The sequence below is a fragment of the Babylonia areolata genome, chromosome 1 (assembly GCF_041734735.1).
Source record: "Babylonia areolata isolate BAREFJ2019XMU chromosome 1, ASM4173473v1, whole genome shotgun sequence".
NCBI lineage: Eukaryota > Metazoa > Mollusca > Gastropoda > Neogastropoda > Buccinidae > Babylonia > Babylonia areolata.
Genome location: NC_134876.1, coordinates 100,925,060 through 100,944,167, shown reverse-complemented (window position 1 = coordinate 100,944,167; position 19,108 = coordinate 100,925,060). Strand labels below are relative to the sequence as shown.

Genomic DNA, 19,108 nt, shown 5'->3' with positions numbered 1-19,108 from the left:
TGAGGCGTTGGTTCAGGGTACTTCTCCACCTTGTGCGGTCAGCTGCGAGATCTTACCAGGACGAGGTGTCAATGTCGAGTGCCTTAATTTCTCTTGCAGACGTCCTTAAAGCGCACCTGTGGGCAGCCAGTGGTTCTTTTCCCAGATTTCAGCTCACCGTACAGAATGTCTTTGGGGATGCGGCCACCCTCCATGAATAGACCATCATCCATAGACCACCAAACAGAGCATTCACACTCCCAATATCCTGAGGCTGAAACGCATTTGCAGCAATAACCGTGCCAGTACAATAATACTCAGGTGACACAGGCTCTGGACGTGTCCCCGCAGACAGGCCGTGTGACCCACGAGGTGACGACAGACACTGAGGACAGTGCACGTGTCCCCGCAGACAGGCCGTGTGACTCACGAGGTGACGGCAGACACTGAGGACAGTGCATTGTACGTCCTCTCCTTTTCACCCTCCAACATAGCTGTACGCAGCATCCTCCCGAGGAAATGTGGCCTGCTGTATCAAGACACTGGACGGCGCCATATTTTCAAAAGCATCTACTCATCACTTTCAAGAACGATCAGAAACTTTGAGATATGTGTTACGTGTCTACCTGAGTGTGTATGTGTGCTTTCCCGAAATCTGATTGAATGACACAGAAAACGAATGAGGATTGCCCAATGGCAGCCGTCAGTCAGGTCTACCCAGGTAGACAGGCTGTTTTGCAAATGACCCCGTGTGTGAAAAGCGCTTAGAGCTTGATCTCCGATCGAGAATAGGTGCTATGTAGGTATCCATTCATGATGATGATCATCATCATATACTGGTCCGATCCCTCATGCACATATTCCCGTCTCTCTTCCGCACCCCCCCCCCCCTCCACCCCCCTCCCCACAGGCTACAAGGCTACAAACCGTGTGACAGCAACACGTGCAAAACCTGTCCTTTCCTTCACGCTTCAAGCACAATTACCTGTCATGTGGGGATGCTTCTGTCCACACTCAGCACGTACACATACACGCACACACGAACACATGAATGCACACGCACAGACGCATTCTCCCTTGAAAGAACAGTCGAAAACATTAGGACAACACAGTGATGAGGCGTGTTTATAAGTAGCGTGTTTTGATTTCCTTGAGACACCACCTGCATACAATTTTGTCGTGTTATTGGTTGTGTGCCTGTGAGTGAGTTCCTCGCCAAGAATGGCGACTTCATTTGAGAGCAGTGTCAGCGATGAGGAGGATTTCAATGAAGGCAGACGCCAGAGACCAGTGGGTTTTGGCGCTGGTGATGACCCTTAGGTGACCCGGTCATCTTGCTGTGACCCATTCCTCAGAATGCTCAGCACGCGCTGTTTACTCGATAGCGTTTCTTCACTGCGAACACCTATCATGTAGAATCTAATAGCTGGTTTACATGTTTGTTTGGGTTTTCCAGAAACAAGTTTGTTTTGTTTTGTTTTTTTTAAATTGGTGAATCATCTTTATCTATCATGTTGCTTTGTGAACAAAAAATAAAATAAAATAATAATAATAATAATAATAAAAATGCATATTTGTCTATCATGTTGCTTTGTGCAAAAAAACAACAACAAAACATAATAAATAAATAAAATAAATAAATACAATAATAAAATGATAATAATAATAATAAATAAAAATGCATGTTCGGTCACAATGCTGGTTACATTGTAGATAAAAGAATAAAGCATGAAAAGTAAATAATCGGGCAATAGTTAGGCCAGAACACTACCTTCATTGCAGACAGTGTATCTCTTACACTGTCACTGTGAATAGATATGTTGGTCAAGATGGCATCGTCACTCGGCAACAAGCTCTCCCTGACCCTGCTGCTTGTGGCTGTTTGCAGCAGCAGGAGTCATGGAGTCCTGCCGCTTCCACCGATTAAATATCTTCCCTTTCTTCACATGGAATTGTTGGGCTTTTTGTTGTTGCTGTTGTTGTTTCTGCTGCTGCTTCTACCATGGACATCAGATGTTGGATTAGCAGTGTTCTGTACTGAAGAAAACTTGGTAGCATCGTTGACACTGGGTGGACAAGTTTCTCTATTGCTGTCAAACTGGGCAGCTGTGGATTTTCTTTGTCTGGGAATCGCAACACAGCCATCGTATTGCCTTAGTTCAATTGCACTGAATGTACTGATGAGCTCTTGATCTCCTTTTCCAGCTGCAGGACAAACCTCGTGAAATGAAACTGAAGGATCGCTAGAATAGGCTTCACGAAATACTATAGCTGGGAATCTCCAGAAAATAAGACATTGGAGACGGTGTCTCTCTCCCCCTCTCTCTCTCTCTATCTCTCTCCCTCCCCCCCCCCTCTCTCTCTCTTCTTTCTCTCTCTCCCTCGCTCTCTATTTCACTCGTTTTCGCTCTTTCTCACTCTCTCTCTCTCTTTCTCTCTCTCTCTCTTTCTCTCTCATACGCAAACACACACGTGAATAGGTACACACACACACACACACACACACACACACACACACACACACACACACACACACACACACACCGCGCCAGTTAACTTGGCTGCACTCAATAAGTCTCCACCATATGACCTATACCTTTCAATTAATTAATTTCCAGCAGAGAAATGACATGTCAGGAATTATATCGAACACGTACGATTATAGTAACTCATTGTAGACACATGTATAGTACCATTAATTAGTAGAAGAAGATTTTCTCTCTCTCTCTCTCTCTCTCTCTCTCTCTCTCTCTCTCTCTCTCTTTCCATCACACACACACACACACACACACACACACTCACACACACACACACACACACACACACACACACACACACACACACACACACACACACACACAACAAAATTGATATGCAACAACCATGCAGTTTCACAGATCCCACAGGACAGTTTGTGGACACTGATGCACCACCACCGATGCACACACCCACGAGGTGTTTAGCCCTCCTCATCGCTCTTGCTCTCCAGACTGGTTCATAGAAAATGAGATCGAGAACAAAAGGTGAAAGGAGGAAGGCTTGAAAGAAACCTTTGTCATCATCCATCTTCGTCGTCATCGTCATCATCATCATCATCATCCATCATCATCCATCATCGTCATCATCATCATCATCACCCATCATCATCATCATCATCATCATCATCCATCATCGTCATCATCCACCAGCATCATGATCTTCATCAACCATCAACCATCATCATCATCATCATCATCATCATCAACAACTGTCATCATCCATCACCAGCATCATCATTATCATCAGCAACAACAACAGTGTGTGAAGCATACCTCCATTTATCCCCTCCCCTCCCCAATCTCTTGCCCCTCTCTCCCAACCGCCAGAACAAAAAAAAAAAAATAATAATCAACTAACACACAGCTTCAGTTATAACCTTTCTTATATTCTCGAAAAAATGGATAATAAATTTACACACAGCTTCAGTCATACTCTTTCCTATACTGTCCAAAAATACATATTAAACCTACACACAGCTTCAGTCATACTCTGTCCTATACTGTCCATAAATACATATTAAACCTACACACAGCTTCAGTCAAACTCTTTTCTATACTCTCCAAAAATACATAATAAACTTACACTCAGCTTCAGTCAAACTCTTTTCTATACTCTCCAAAAATACATAATAAACTTACACTCAGCTTCAGTCAAACTCTTTTCTATACTCTCCAAAAATACATAATAAACGTACACTCAGCTTCAGTCAAACTCTTTTCTATACTCTCCAAAAATGCATAATAAACGTACACTCAGCTTCAGTCAAACTCTTTTCTATACTCTCCAAAAATACATAATAAACTTACACTCAGCTTCAGTCAAACTCTTTTTTATACTCTCCAAAGATACATAATAAACTTACACTCGGTTTCAGTTATAACCTTTCCTATATTCTCAAAAAAAAGACAATAAACTTACACCCAGTTTCAGTCAAACTCTTTTTTATACTCTCCAAAGATACATAATAAACTTACACTCGGTTTCAGTTATAACCTTTCCTATATTCTCAAAAAAAAGACAATAAACTTACACCCAGTTTCAGTCAAACTCTTTTCTATACTCTCCAAAGATAAATGATAAACTTACACACAGCTTCAGTCAAACTCTTTCCTATACTCTCCAAAAATACATAATAAATTTACAGTCAGCTTCAGTCAAACTCTTTTCTATACTCTCCAAAGATAATCGATAAACTTACACACAGCTTCAGTCATACTCTGTCCTATACTCTCCAAAAATACATAACAAACCTACACGCAGATTCAGTCATACCCTTTCCCATACTCTCCTTTTCAGCAGCGTGTGTTCGCCAACCATGACACCCATTTTATGCAGCTGATGGAAGTCTGTTGAGGAGGATGACACACGTCTTAAAGCGCTGGAGGAGAACCTCAGCCAGGGACTCAGAGAGACATTACAGCATAGATAAACAAGCAGTTCAAGAAGGAACCTGAGAAATCTCACCTGAAATCTGCAAATCTGGAAGAGAAGCACTAACTCTGCGCTCTGTCTGTTGGATAACAGGACATTCGCGCATAACAAGAGAAATACGCCTGAAAATCGAGATTGGAATAACTAACTAACTAACTAACTAACTAACTAACTATATATATATATATATATATATATATATATATATATATATATATATGTGTGTGTGTGTGTGTGTGTGTGTGTGTGTGTGTGTGTGTGTGTGTGTGTGTGTACTGAAGCTGATAAATAACATTCAAACCGCAGTGCAAAATTTATGGCATCGCCAAAGAAAACGCATTAGATGGAAGCAAAGAAACGAATTACATTATGTCATAGTGATGGTGTGACAAGTACACGGAACTGAAACATTGACCTATGAAACAGTGCTCACCAATATGTTTCAATGCAGTTTACAACAAGCACCTACAATACTTGAACTGAAATTCAACGGTCAAGGACATGACATGTATGGAACCTGACGATTATATAAGATGTGCCTTGTGGTTTATGAATCGGAGCATTTCTTAATAATATTCTATTTCGGTCACACACACACACACACACACACACACACACACACACACACACACACACACACACACACACACACACACACACACACACACACACACACACATACACAGAGGCAGGCAAGAAACACGCTTTCAGATGTGCCAAATGCGACAAAAAATGTATGGCACAATTGGAGGTGGTTTCTTGCCTGACAAAACAATGTGTGGTTCGTCCGTCGGGATCGACGAGGACCATCTAGTCATCCTGGGGATGGGTGGGTTGGGCTCTGTGGGTGCGCAGATGACTGGTCAGGCCAATACGCGCCCGGAAGGTTCTGACGCAGTGTGGACAGGGGATGGTGGCGGCTGTCGGGGACTTGCTGGCACTGCTTTTCCTGGCCTGTATAGCTTTCTGGGTCTCCTCCAAAGTTGGAATGGCATCCAACGACTCACTGACTGGCACCTGGGGGAGTCGGTCGATGGCTTCATCATTGATGGTGGAAGGGCGGTTCAGTACGCTGTCAAAGTGTTCAGCCCATCTCTCAAGGATCCCGTCCTTGTCAGTGATCAGGGTAGAACCATCAGCACTGAGGAGTGAAGCAGATCCGGAGGTGGTGGGACCGTAGACTTCTTTCAGGCCGTTATAGAAGTTCTTCATGTCGTTCCTGTCTGCAAAGCCCTGGTTCTCATCAGCTTTGTTGCTCAGCCAGGAATCCTGCATCTGCCGCAGCTTCAGCTGGATGGTGCTGCGTGCACTCTTCAGTATGTCTTTCTTTGACTGTGACTTGGGATCTTCAATGTGGGCTCTGCAGGCTTGGCGTTTGTCTTCTAGCAGCTGCTTGATCCCAGTGCAGTTCTCATCAAACCAGTCTCTGTGCTTCCTGACAGAAGGCCCCAGCCACTCCATGGCAGTGTTGTACACCGTCTCATGCAGTGCGCCCCATGCTGCCTCCACATTCTGGTTGTCCAGCACGGTGGACTGAAGGCGTTCCTCCAGGGTGTCAACAAAGCTCTGCTTGATGTTGCCTAGCTCCAGCTTGTTGACATTCAGGCTGGCTGAGTCGCCTCTGTCCAGAAGCGTACGCTCGTTCCATGTGGCAATGGTCAATGGGGTGCTCCTTGTTTTCTTCTTTCTTTCCTTTGTGTGTCGACCGCTTGAGTAGGCCCCCGTCAGCCGCGGTATGCTGACTAGGGTGGTGTGGAGCAGGCAATGTTTAGGGCACCTTTTCTAGCCCCTACCTCATGCCATGGAGGTGAGCAGTGCTGTCCTCAAGAGGGCTGTTCAGTCGCTCAGGGGGCTGCCGATCTCCACCGCTGCTCCAGTCGGTGAAAAACGACCCTATGGCCTGAGCCGCCTGTGTGCAGGTCCGCGGCTACAACTGCCAGTGTACCCACACCTGTCGCTTCGTCGCTCGCCTGTCGCCACAGGGCTTGGGGAAAATGATGGTATGGGATGGAGGATGATTGATGACTTGCGCGATGACTTTGTTTATAGTGAAGAGGAGTTGCGCACCGTCGACTTCACTCTCTTGTCCGAGACCGTCTGTATCCAGTGGCAAGACGAGGTCAAGACGACTGGAGATGGAAACGGATGCAGTGGATGACCAGGATGTCCTATGTGCCTCATCCTGCCCTCAGCACTCCACAGTGCTCTGCTGCAACCGCCTTCCTCTCCGTTGAACCATGAAGGTTTCTTCCGCAGAGTCCGCCGGATCCAGTCTTCACATGCTTGGGCAGACAAGCCCTAACTCACCGAGGGTTTGAGACCCGTCGGCTACCCTCACCTAGTTTAGCCAGCCTGTCAAAGCCGTTGCCCGGGGATTGGGCGCTGCCGCATGCTAGCAGCTTCTAGGACCCATAGGTGAGAGCTGGGTGCCAGTGGGAACCAACACAGGACGAACCACTCCCAGAAGAGCGTGACAACCCCCCCCTCTAGAGGTACTACCCCCGTGCACCCTGACAAAACAATAGCGACCCCCCCAAGCCCCCGACCCACCCCACCCCAATCATCTCCCCTCCCTAACCCCTCCCGGTATCTGTTTCGGTCTTTGGAGGAAGGTGGCAGAATGGTTAAGATGCTTCGCTGCCAATACAGAGAGTCCGTGAGGTTTTTGTTTGTTTGTTTGTTTGTTTGTTTTGTGTTTTTTGTTTTTTTTTGGTTGTTGTTGTTGTTGTTTTTTAACAACCTCTCTCGCAGAGTTGAAAGATATCTCTGTCAAGGGAATTCCTTTCATGGCCATGTATAGCACAAGACCAGGTGCACTTCTTCCACGGAGAGAATCCATGCTGAACAGCTACACTCGTTTTTTTTTCTTTGTTGTTGGTGGTGGTGGGTTTGTTTATTTTGTTGTTGTTGTTGTTTGTTTGCTTGTTTGTTTTTTGTTGTTTTGTTGTCAACTTCAGCATCCACACTGCAACGCAGGAAATGTTTGGAAGTCTTCCTCACCACTTTAACAAAAAGGTGACTATGCCGATGTCCTGACTCAGAATGACCCCCTCGTCTGAGTTAACTACATGAAACCATTCTGAGCGAGGCGTATGATGACTCAATAATTATTGAGGAGTTAGCCCCGCAAGACTCCAACCCTTGCGCAGAAATGATTGCATGCCATTAATTCAATTTTATCCGTGCATGCATGTGCGTGTACAAACATACATGAATTGATGATGCCGACGACGATGATGATGATTTAAAGAAAATAAAGAAAAAGAATAATGATGATGACTGCGATGAAGATTATGGTGATGATCATAACGGTTACAACAAGAACAAGGATTATACTACTACTACTGATGATAATATAATAACAACAACAGCAATGATTATATATATATATATATATATATATATATATATATATATATATATATATATATATATGTATGTATATATATATATATATATATATATATATATATATATATATATATATATATATATATATATATATATGTGTGTGTGTGTGTGTGTGTGTGTGTGTGTGTGTGTGTGTGTGTGTTCGTGTGTGTGTGTGTGTGTGTGTGTGTGTGTGTGTGTGTGTGTGTGTGTGTGTGTGTGTGTGTGTGTGTGTTTTGCAGCAGGAAGAAAATTAAATAAATCCAGTTTATTGTCCCACTCTAATATCGACACATCTGCAATTAAGTTTGTTCTCTATTTCCCCGTCACTGATGGTAGCAGTCGGAAAGCAAGCCGACTAACGAGGTGATCGATGAAAGACAACGCTGCAGTCACTTTACTGCTGCTTCCGATAGGTCAGCCCAATCTCACAGAACCCCCCCCCCCCCCCCCCCCCCCCTCCGCACCCCCCGCACCCCCACCCCAAGAAAAAAGAAAAACCCACACGGTCCCGAAGTGTGTGTGTGTGTGTGTGTGTCTGTGTGTGTGTGTGTGTGTGTGTGTGTGTGTGTGTGTGTGTGTGTGTGTGTGTGTGTGTGTGTGTGCTGGGACCGCCTACTATCCTTTTCTTCTCGACAGTAAACCCCACTGAACCCCACATGTCACAGTTTCTCCACGTCCTCCTCCTCCTCGTCCTCCTCCACGTCCTCCTCCTCCTCTTCCTCATCCTCCTCGTCCTCCTCCTCATCCTTCTTCTTCTACGTAGCGTTCACTGTCACACAGTCTGTAGTTCAGTTCAGTTACTCAAGGAGACTTCACCGCGTTCGATAAAAAAACCCATGTACTCTACATCTCATCTGCTAAGCAGATGCCTGGCCAGCAGCGTAACCCAACGCGTTTAATCTGCATCTGGCGACGAATAGACCTGGTCATGCTGCCCGTCGTTATTCCTGATGAAGAGGGAACGTTTGAAGGACGTAGTCAGCTGCCTGGTAATCTTGATAGTAGGGGCTTGTTGGTGAGCGGTGTGAACGTATTACTCAAGTGAGCATCGAGTCGGTTGTGGTCGGTCCGGAGGCCTGACCAGGATTACGTGATGTTCTCTCTGGGCAGGTGGTGGCTGTCATCTTGTCCTGCCTATGCCGCAGGAGTGAACTGGTGAAGCTCATCTGTTCATAACAGCTGACGCTGCGTGGTCTCCCTGGTGCTTTTGCCAGCTCCGACTTCATTAAGGTGGCTGCGACCCTTCGGATAGAATACCTGGTCTTCTGGATCCTCCAGTCTGTTGCAGACATGTGGGAGTTTATCACTCTCCGCGGCGTGGAGTAACTAGTGAGTTTCGGGGAGGTATACCATGTGGTGGTATGGATCTTTGGCGTCCTGAATCTTGGAGGCTGCCTGCATGAGTGCTTCAGTTTGTTCTCTGTAATCTGTTCAATGCCTGCCTGTGGTGGCGCTTGAGAAACCAACTGTCTCTCCTCCAGTGGATGCCAGGCCCTTCATTTGTCACAGGGTGTTGGCGGTCGACCCACCGATGTGTGCATGAATCCATCTTTCGTATTTCATGGCCAGTGTGAGAGTGCGTCGGGTTGTATGGAATAATGCATGGGATGGAGCTGAAGACTGGTGTCTGGCTGATCTGATGTCCGCGTCCTGATTCTGTATATGGATTCTCCCGAACGCAGTGACGCCTCCTAGAAGAAACTGAAACTGTATATGAGGTGTTAGCCAACAGGTCGCTGAAGACAGTTTGTCCATGCTGACTGGATTCAGGCACGTGATGAGGTGTTAGCCAACAGGTCGCTGAACACAGTTGGTCCATGCTGACTGGATTCAGGCACGTGATGAGGTGTTAGCCAACAGGTCGCTGAACACAGTTGGTCCATGCTGACTGGATTCAGGCACGTGATGAGGTGTTAGCCAACAGGTCGCTGAACACAGTTTATCCATGCTGACTGGATTCAGGCACGTGATGAGGTGTTAGCCAACAGGTCGCTGAACACAGTTTATCCATGCTGACTGGATTCAGGCACGTGATGGGGGCGGGGGGTGGGGGGACGGGGCGTGATGTGGCGTTGCTCTTTAACACCTCCTTGTTGCACGCCAGTCTGTGGAAATATACGTAAAATATGAGTGTCACGCACAACAAGAGACGAGGACACAGACATACAGATGAACACACACACACACACACACACAGATACACACACACACACACACACACACACACACACACACACACACACACACACACACAGATACACACACACACACACACACACACACACACACACACACACACACACACACACACACACACACACACACACACACACACACACACACACACACACACATCTTTCCACAAGTCGCAAAACAGCACATCAACAAACAGACAGACATGTTGTTGTTTCCATTCCCGACACCCACTTTCCCCATTTCTTCTTTTTTTTTTCTTTTTTTTTGAGGGAAGGATTTTAAAAAAAAAGCTGTATACGTTTATTCTTTTACCCCCAGTAAAGATTATTTTGACTTGACATACAGACATACAGACAAACATGTACCTTGCTTATGTGTTACCATCGTTTACGGAAGAAATATGTCTTGAACAAAGTACAACTACCAAAATGCTGCAATAGAGTGGGGCGGGAAGACGGAGAGAGAGAGAGAGAGAGAGAGAGAGAGAGAGAGAGAGAGAGAGAGAGAGAGAGAGAGAGAGAGAGAGAGAGAGAGAGAGATGGAAATGTGAATCGCTCGTTTTCACGTGGTTACATAGTTATATTCATGAAATCAATTTGATAGTGAAATACAGAAAGCATGTAGAAAGAGGTAAACGCACACACACATTCCCAAACGCACCACACGACGAAAGTGTGAAAATAAAGGTATTGCACAATCAGACGTTGTTTTCTTGTTCTGTCATTATCTCTGTCTGGTGCCTGCCTATGCCTTTGCCTGCCAGTCTGTCTGTCTGTCTGTTGTCTGTCCGTCTGCCTGTCTGTCTGTGGCTGAGGTTGTAGATTATGCTTCATCGGCATTGTGTTGTTATTGTTTCTGTTGTTGTTTGTTTGTTTGTTTGTTTTTCGGAAAGGTGGCATGGTGGTTAAGGCCCCTGTCTGGCACTACAGCGTCCATCAGGGACCGGCTTCCATTCCCGTTCCCGCCCTTTCACCCAGGTTTGCCAGGAAAATCAGAGCGTCTAGTCACTCGTATGAGACGATAAACCGAGGTCTCTTGAGTATGTTTCGGTTCCTAACTGTGAGCGCTTACAAACCAAAGATTGCTTTGCCCCCATTAATTTGTACCTCTCTGGAAATATAATGTTGTCAATAAAGAGGTGATAACCACCTGTTCACATTCAAGGTTCAAGGCTGCACGTCAGCTAGTGGAACAGACTGAATACATAAACAAAAAAACAAATACACCTGTCCTTTTCACCAACTTAAAAGAAAGGTATTTGTATGGACTCAGTATTATTTAAGACAAGAGAAATGAGGCACACACACACACACACACACACACACACACACACACACACACACACACACACACACACACACACTCGTACACACACACACACACACACACACTCTCTCTCTCTCTCTCTCACACACACACACACACACACACACACACACACACATACACACACACACATGCGCGCGCGCGGGCGCGCGCGTGCGCGATCGCAAACACGCTGATACTGAGAGCAAAAGAGAAGGGGGAGGGAGGGCGGTCTCTTCCAAACGAGCCTCATTAGTGATTGTACTCTTCGTTTGCACGTGAAAAATCATACGAGACAGAAAATCGATCATTGCCTCTTTCGAAAAACCGAATACACACACACACACAGACACACAGACACACAGACACAGACACACACACACACACACACACAATCATTTTACCCTAATTAAAAAAAGAAGAAAGCCGTAAAGAGATTCGATCATCGGCTCTTTCACAAAACACACACACACACACACACACACATTCCTCTGATGGGTTTAACAACAATTAAATGAGTTCACACACACACACACACACACACACACACACACTCACACACACACACACACACACACACGTGCGCGCCCGCACGCGTACGTACACCCCCAATCACCGCGCACGTATGCACAATAATTTTGTGCCAATCAAAGCAAAGAAGAAATACTTTAGACTTTGGATAAGTATCGGGGTTAGCACTGCTTATAAATGCAGACGAACAACTCATGTGAAGTACAGGCATCTCTGTTTGGCCCTCGGTTGAACCAGTTCATGTGATCTATTTCGTCCAACGTTTGACAAGTGGCTTTTGATGCTGTGTATTTAGAAGAATTGTGTACTTCACAGGATATTATTTCACGACGTAAGTCCGAAACCATCTGAATCAGACACTTTTTTTTCTTTTTTTCTCTTTTTTTTTCTTAAAAAAAAATATATATATAGTGTGAAATAGTGCTTCATACAAGAAAAAATATAGTATACGCTATAATAGCGAAATGGCGCTTGCGGAAAACCCGCTTTCGAATCAGACAACCGAAGTGGTCAACATTCGGAATGTGACGACGAATCTCCCGGGACTGATTTCGTTGTCAACCCGAATGGTCATCATTGATCTGGTTTACTGTGGGGTTGAACCTTTCCCCTGGGTTCTGGGACTGATGGGGAACGTGGTGAATTTGATCGTGCTGGGTTATCAGGGCATCCAGCAAACGACCAACATCATTCTCATCGGTTTAGCCACAGCTGATCTTCTGTACGTTCTGTCTTCTTCGGACAGGCTGGTGGCGTGTGTGATGCGGCATGTAGACCCACAGCTTGCTGCTGAAATTGAGATATACTCCATCGTTCATATCCAAAAGCTGGCCAACATTTTTGCCGTGGTGTCCAGGTACTACACGTGCTTCATTGCAGTAGAAAGGTTCATCGCCGTACGGTACCCGCTGAAAGCTTCTGCCATTCTGAAACGGAACAGAATGATCGTAGCTAGTGTCTTCGTGTGGATGTTGATCTTTTCGTTCTATTTCTACTCGTTTCTGTTGTTCGAAGCGGCAGAAGTGTACAACCCGGCTTTAAACAGAACAACCAAGCGGGTGAAATCTTCCGATTTCATGGTTGAAAATCTGAGTGTGTTGGTGAACTATGCCTCGTTTGTGCTTCCCGTCATTTCAGCGTACGTTCCTGTGCTCATTGTGTTTGTGTGCACGTGTGTCATTCTGAGGTCCCTACGGCTGAGTGCCCTCCAGAGGAGGCAGATGACGAGCTCCGCGCCCAACGCGGACATCCAGCAACAACAGGTCACCAAAACATTGGTCAGCATCTGCATCGTGTTCTTGATCACCAACACCCCCGACGTCATCATCAGAATTGCGCGGGTCCTGTTTCTGGATGACGGCTTTGTGGCAAACGGGCGATATCGGAACATCCACGCGGTGACCATCGCCATCATGCTGTGTTGTAACCTCATCAATTCTTCAGTCAACGTCATATTTTACGTCATGTTCAACCGGAAGTTTAGAGCGACCTGTCAGCACCTGTTCACACTCTGCTGGAAACCACTGCATCTGCGTTCGACTCAAGGAGATAAAATCTATCAATGAAGATGACATGGTATTTGTGGCTTGATGTAAAAGCAACGCCAGTCTTATGGTTTGAAGTGTTAATGCGTCTAATTAATAATCACCGCATCCACACAGCAGCGTGAATATCTGGGACACAATCGGCACGCGTCACGCTGTCTCTGAACAATATCAGGGGTAAACGCTCGTGGTAGAGGGTTCACATTATATAACAATTCGGACAATACCAAATGCAAGGATATTTTGTTTGTCTGGAACAAAAAACAACAAAAAACAAAACAAAAAACACGAAAAAACAACAACACATGTATCTGGAATCTTTCTCCAAACACTGCTCTGGGACAATACATATTGATATTCTGTATTTCTGGAAGAAATCTGGAAGATATACAACATGATTTTATAAATTAAAAAATAAAAATCGAGGCCTGTTATGAAAAGTTTAGAGACTGGTCGACACCAAGACAAATGATAGCTAACACCAGTTACTCAACACTAATGGAACACCAGCGTCAATGTTACTGACTGCTCATTCACAGCTAAATTCGTGTGTACTATTAAAAATATACTTAATTTTTTACGTCAAATCCATTCTTTCACGTATGTGTTTGCGTGATTGCATCGCACGCGTGCGTACATGTGCGTTTGTATATGCGCGTGTGTATGCAAGTGTGTGTGTGTGTGTGTGTGTGTGTGTGAGAGAGAGAGAGAGAGAGATCTTTCCGGTTTTCACTGGAATTATCAAAGGCGCTATGTTGCAAGTCCCTCATCCAATACAGCGTCTTTGATAATTCCACGACACTCTCCCAGCGTGGCAACAGAAAAAAAAGCAAAGTTTTGTTTTCGTTTAAATATGGAAGATGGTCTACACTCTTTTGGAACTAGAATTTCTTAATTAAAGGACTGCCGACGCTGGGGCTGCGACAGACGAAGACCGACAAGAGACACGGGTGTGGCTGTCTCGAAATAAGCGGCGTGGGAGGAATACCACTGAGACGATGCAGATGATTTGCATTCGTATTTGTATTTCTTTTGATCACAACATATTTCTCTGTGTGACATGAACTTCGGGCTGCTCTCCCAAGGGAGAGCGCGTCGCTACACTACAGCGCCCCCCACCCCCCCCCAACACCCCACCCCCACCCCCTTTTTTTTTTTTTTTTTTCCTGCGTGCAGTTTTATTTGTTTTTCCCATCGCAGTAGATTTTTCCACAGATTTTGCCAGGAACAGCCCTTTTGTTGCCGTAGGTTCTTTTACGTGAGTTGAGTGCATGCTGCACACGGGACCTCAGTTTATCGTCATCCGAGTGACTAGCATCCAGACCACCACTCAAGGTCTAGTGGAGGGGGAGAAAATATCGGCGGCTGAGCCGTGAAGCGAACCAACGCGCTCAAATTATCTCGCTTCCTAGGCGGACGCGTTACCTCTAGGCCATCACTCCACCATATGATAGGGTAGAAACAAATTAAGGGATGTGGGTGGGTGATGGTGGGTGGCACCACCTCATTTTTTACATATATATTGTTTCTTCTTGAATACGACCTACTGACAGATGCTGCAGATTATATTCACTCAGTAAATCAGCAGTACAGTACCTACAGTTATGTGATGAGCAGACTCTCGTATAACTCGTTGTCAGGCCCAAAATCACACTGCATCTATCACCATAGCTATAAACAACACGCATGATTTTTGTATTATTCATTTTTTGATTTATTAGTTTGTTTATCTATTTATTTGTTTGTTTGTAGGATTACTCATATTCATATCCATATCCATATCCATATTATTATTATTATTATTATTATTATCATCATCATCATCATCATCGTCGTCGTCGTCGTCATCGTCGTCGTCGTCGTCGTCATCATCATCATCATCATCATCATCATCGCTGTTGTTGTTTTTGCTATTGATTGTTCGTTTGTTTGCTTTTGTATTATATTTTTGTTATTGTTGGTGTTGTTGTTTAGTGTACTTTACTTTCGTTTTACACACAAGATTGCGTTTATTCCATTCCATGACTCCCTGGAATGACTTCCGGTCCAGCAGATCCCTGCCTAACACCCTTTACGGACCTCGTCATCAAACACTGCAGGATCAGGTCCTGGATCACATCGTCAAAAGTGCCTGCAGTCACTGTGGGTTTCCGGTCATCCCCATCGACCTTGGTCTCCAAGTCTGGTCAAACAGCAAGATCTTGAGAACAAGGCGATAGGTGGAAGGCTGAGAGACAGAGTTACACACAGTTCAGTACAAAGATCACACTGTACGCTTTGATAAAGTAAGCAGCATCAGCATAAAATAATACAATAGACGAAAACATGGGGCTGTATATTTTCTAACAAAACCATCGCGGACCTCTTCTCATCCCTAGATAAATTGAAGAATGAGTGCTGAGTCTGTATAATATGGCTGACCTGCGCATAGACCTAACAATGAGGTACTCATGGACGGAGGCACTGAGGTCATAGCACTGAGGTACTGATGTTTGAAACATGACATCACTGTACAGGACACGTACTTACGCCGATCAAGACTTTACAATAAAACATTGAAAAGGCAAAAACAGAAATGTTGAAAATTAGCAAGACAGGATAACAACCAATACCTCACACGGACTAGCATACAAATAAAACATGAATAATCCCCACTAGTGAAAAGAGAACACTTACCTCACCTTGCACATTACAACCACAAACAGCCAATGATCGCGCAGTAATCTCACGTGTATAACTCACTGACTCATTCGTTCGTGGGCTGCAACTCCAACACTCACTTGTATGTACACGGGTGAGCTTTTACGTGTATGACCGTTTTTGCCCATGCATGTAGGCAGCAATACTCCGTTTTCTGGGGTGTGCATGCTGGGTATCTTCTTGTTTCCATCACCCACCGAACGCTGACATGGACTGCAAGATCGTTAACGTGCGTATTTAATCTTCTGCTTGCGTATACACACGAAGGGGGTTCAGGCACAAGTAGGTCTGGACATATATTGACCTGGGAGACCGGAAAAATCTTCATCGACAAAACTGCCCATCTAAGGCAACCTCACATAGACCCACCAGGAAAGAGAAAAAAAGGTGAGCAGGCAGCATTCAAGATTATTATGTATCTATTCATTTCTTTCTTTCTTTTTTTCTTTATTTATTATTAGGCAGCTGCGGGTGTGATGTGGTGAATGCTGTGGTGAAGCAGTATTTCACTCTGACTGTGGCTAGAGTGAATAAACGGAGATAACTAAATGCCGGGTGCTGGGACTGAGAGAAGTTTATATCAAAGGACACATACACTTTATATTGGAAACGCACTTCAAAACACTGGACAGTATAATGATAGAAGCAAAAACATGGCATGGTTTATGCTTTTTTGAAGACAAAATATCCACAGATGTGTTTTGTCTTTTTTTTCTGTTTTTTTTTCTGTTTTTTTTCTGAACACTACTTTGGGCATCCAGCAAGAACACCTCAGCCATAGCCATGTCATGATGGGTTAAAGGCACGAGCTCGTTTTGCGAAATTGTAGGCCATATATATATATATATATATATTTATTTATTTATTTATTTATTCATATTCATGCACTGAAGGCTTGACAATTGCGTCGAGCTTTTGCTCAGCAGATGTGGTGTAGTGTATGCCGAAATAGTCCTAACGCAGTGACGCCTCCTTCAGAAACTGAAGCGGAAAAAAAAAGAAAGTTGAATGTCGGTGAAGGCTATGTGGTTTCGCTCCTTTGTGATGCGTTCTTTGATGGAAGCAATTACACTTTCCTGACTTGAATTTAGTGGCTTACAAAACCAACTGTAGCTTCTAATGTCCTTTAAAAGCAGACTGCACCAACGTCAGGCTCCTGGCCTTGCGTTCAGTTCCGTTTGTCCGTGTCATCCAGCAGTTTCTCAGGTTTATGCTCAAAACACAGTGCGGTTCACGTTCTTCCCCTTCACTGGCTCTTAAGCTGTGCTCTTGATGTTGTTCCACCGCAGAAAGTGGATATTCCCATCCAGGTGAAGCAGTGCTTTGTACCTGAAGAGGGATTCTCTATTCTTAAAAGGCGGCTGTAAAATCACTGTTCTGGCTTCGGAGGACAGAGAAAGACCGCCCTGTCCTGACCAACCGTGTGCAGGTGTGTGTCCGGCAGTTCCCACTTTCCCGTCACTCCAGGATGCTGGAACCGTTGGCGGATTGAAACGTTGGCCTTGTTATGTAGACGACCCGGGCTGCCCACAAGCATGAACCCTTCCCTTGGTGGTTCGGCATCATTGCAGTACTACACGAACTGTTCTCTTTGGATTGCCACGCTATCGACTGGGTTTGGTTTAGGCTGCCTGCAGCGCTACACTCCTCATTTACTGTTAAGATTTGTTCCATTTGTATTGAACATTCCTGATTTACTGTTAAGATTTGTTCCATTTGTATTGAACATTCCTGATTTACTGTTAAGATTTGTTCCATTTGTACTGAACATTCCTGATTTACTGTTAAGATTTGTTCCATTTGTATTGAACATTCCTGATTTACTGTTAAGATTTGTTCCGTTTGTACTGAACATTCCTGATTTACTGTTAAGATTTGTTCCATTTGTACTGAACATTCCCAAATCGCTCACATGGCAGCAACGCGCTTTACCCAAGGCTGAAACATGGTTCGTGGACGCATCGGTTTTCATGGATCGAAAATTTTCGTATTCCATGGCTATCAGATTACGTGGCGTTCAGGGATTGGTGCTTGGAGATATCTTTGGCTGCCAAGATGGTTTCCAAGACACATTCTGAGATATTATATCTGCTTTATTAGACTGAGAAACCGTACCATGGAAGAAACATCATCTTTCAAACGATGGTGATCACCGAGGTATTCATGACTGTCACAACCCGTAAGGGGTTGCCCATGAACCCCCACCCCTTCCCAGACTAGCTAACGTCCCGACAACACAAACACAGAGACACAGAAGAGTTCAGCTCGTTGCTTTACTGTGGTGATGCAAAAAATACATAAATAAATACCCGCCACAAAACAAGGCATTACAAACCCAAAAAATAACCTTTGTCTAAACACCGCACAATTTATGCCATTTACAGTCAACCTGCAGCACCAGTGCTGCTCAACCCCACTGCCAGAGTTCAAACTCGTGCTGACAGCCGAAAACGGACACTCGTAGCTTGATGGCTGAAGCTGGTCGGCCAGAGGGACAGTGGAAAGGTGGGAAAGGGGTAGATGGAAGTATGGAATGGGAGCGGGAGTGGGAACGGGAGTGAGGGAGTTTCCAGGCTTGTGTTCTGGGGGCCCGTCGAAGGCAGCGGCACGGAGGGGAAGAAACACCGGAAAACCTGTAACACCCCACCGGCTCTGTAGACTTGTTTGGTTGGTTTTAAACCAGTTGTAAAATACTACACACACTCCCCCCCCCTTGTCTTCCTTAAGCAATATACATTGCGCTAAACAAGGCAATAACAATATTCAAGTTTCAATGATACTAGTTCTGAATAACTGAAACAGCACCAGTCAGGTTATATCTCATTTCCGTCCCTACAACAATGTTTGGGAAAAATCGACAGACTGTAATTAGACAATTCCCATAAAAAAGAAAAAAAAATTGAAACAATCTGAGCTGAATATTATGGCAAAAATGTTACACCTAAACACAACTTTACTAATTCCCCCCAATATTTGGAAGTAAAAGAATA

At 44.8% G+C, this 19,108-nt stretch overlaps 2 protein-coding genes across 3 annotated transcripts in view; both read left to right on the top strand.

Moving 5' to 3' along the window:
* The window catches only part of LOC143294639 (neuronal acetylcholine receptor subunit beta-3-like), a 228,374-nt gene that overhangs the window by 130,801 nt on the left and 78,465 nt on the right, over window positions 1–19,108 (top strand). The window lies entirely within an intron of this gene.
* LOC143290522 (uncharacterized) lies at window positions 12,441–13,439 on the top strand. The gene has a single exon (XM_076600039.1). It carries the CDS (start codon window positions 12,441–12,443, stop codon window positions 13,437–13,439), a length of 999 nt encoding a protein of 332 aa, XP_076456154.1.

What these genes read in the sequence shown, in the direction of transcription:
- LOC143290522 (XM_076600039.1), top strand. Translation starts at nt 12,441, where the DNA reads ATGGTCATCATTGATCTGGTTTACTGTGGGGTTGAACCTTTCCCCTGG.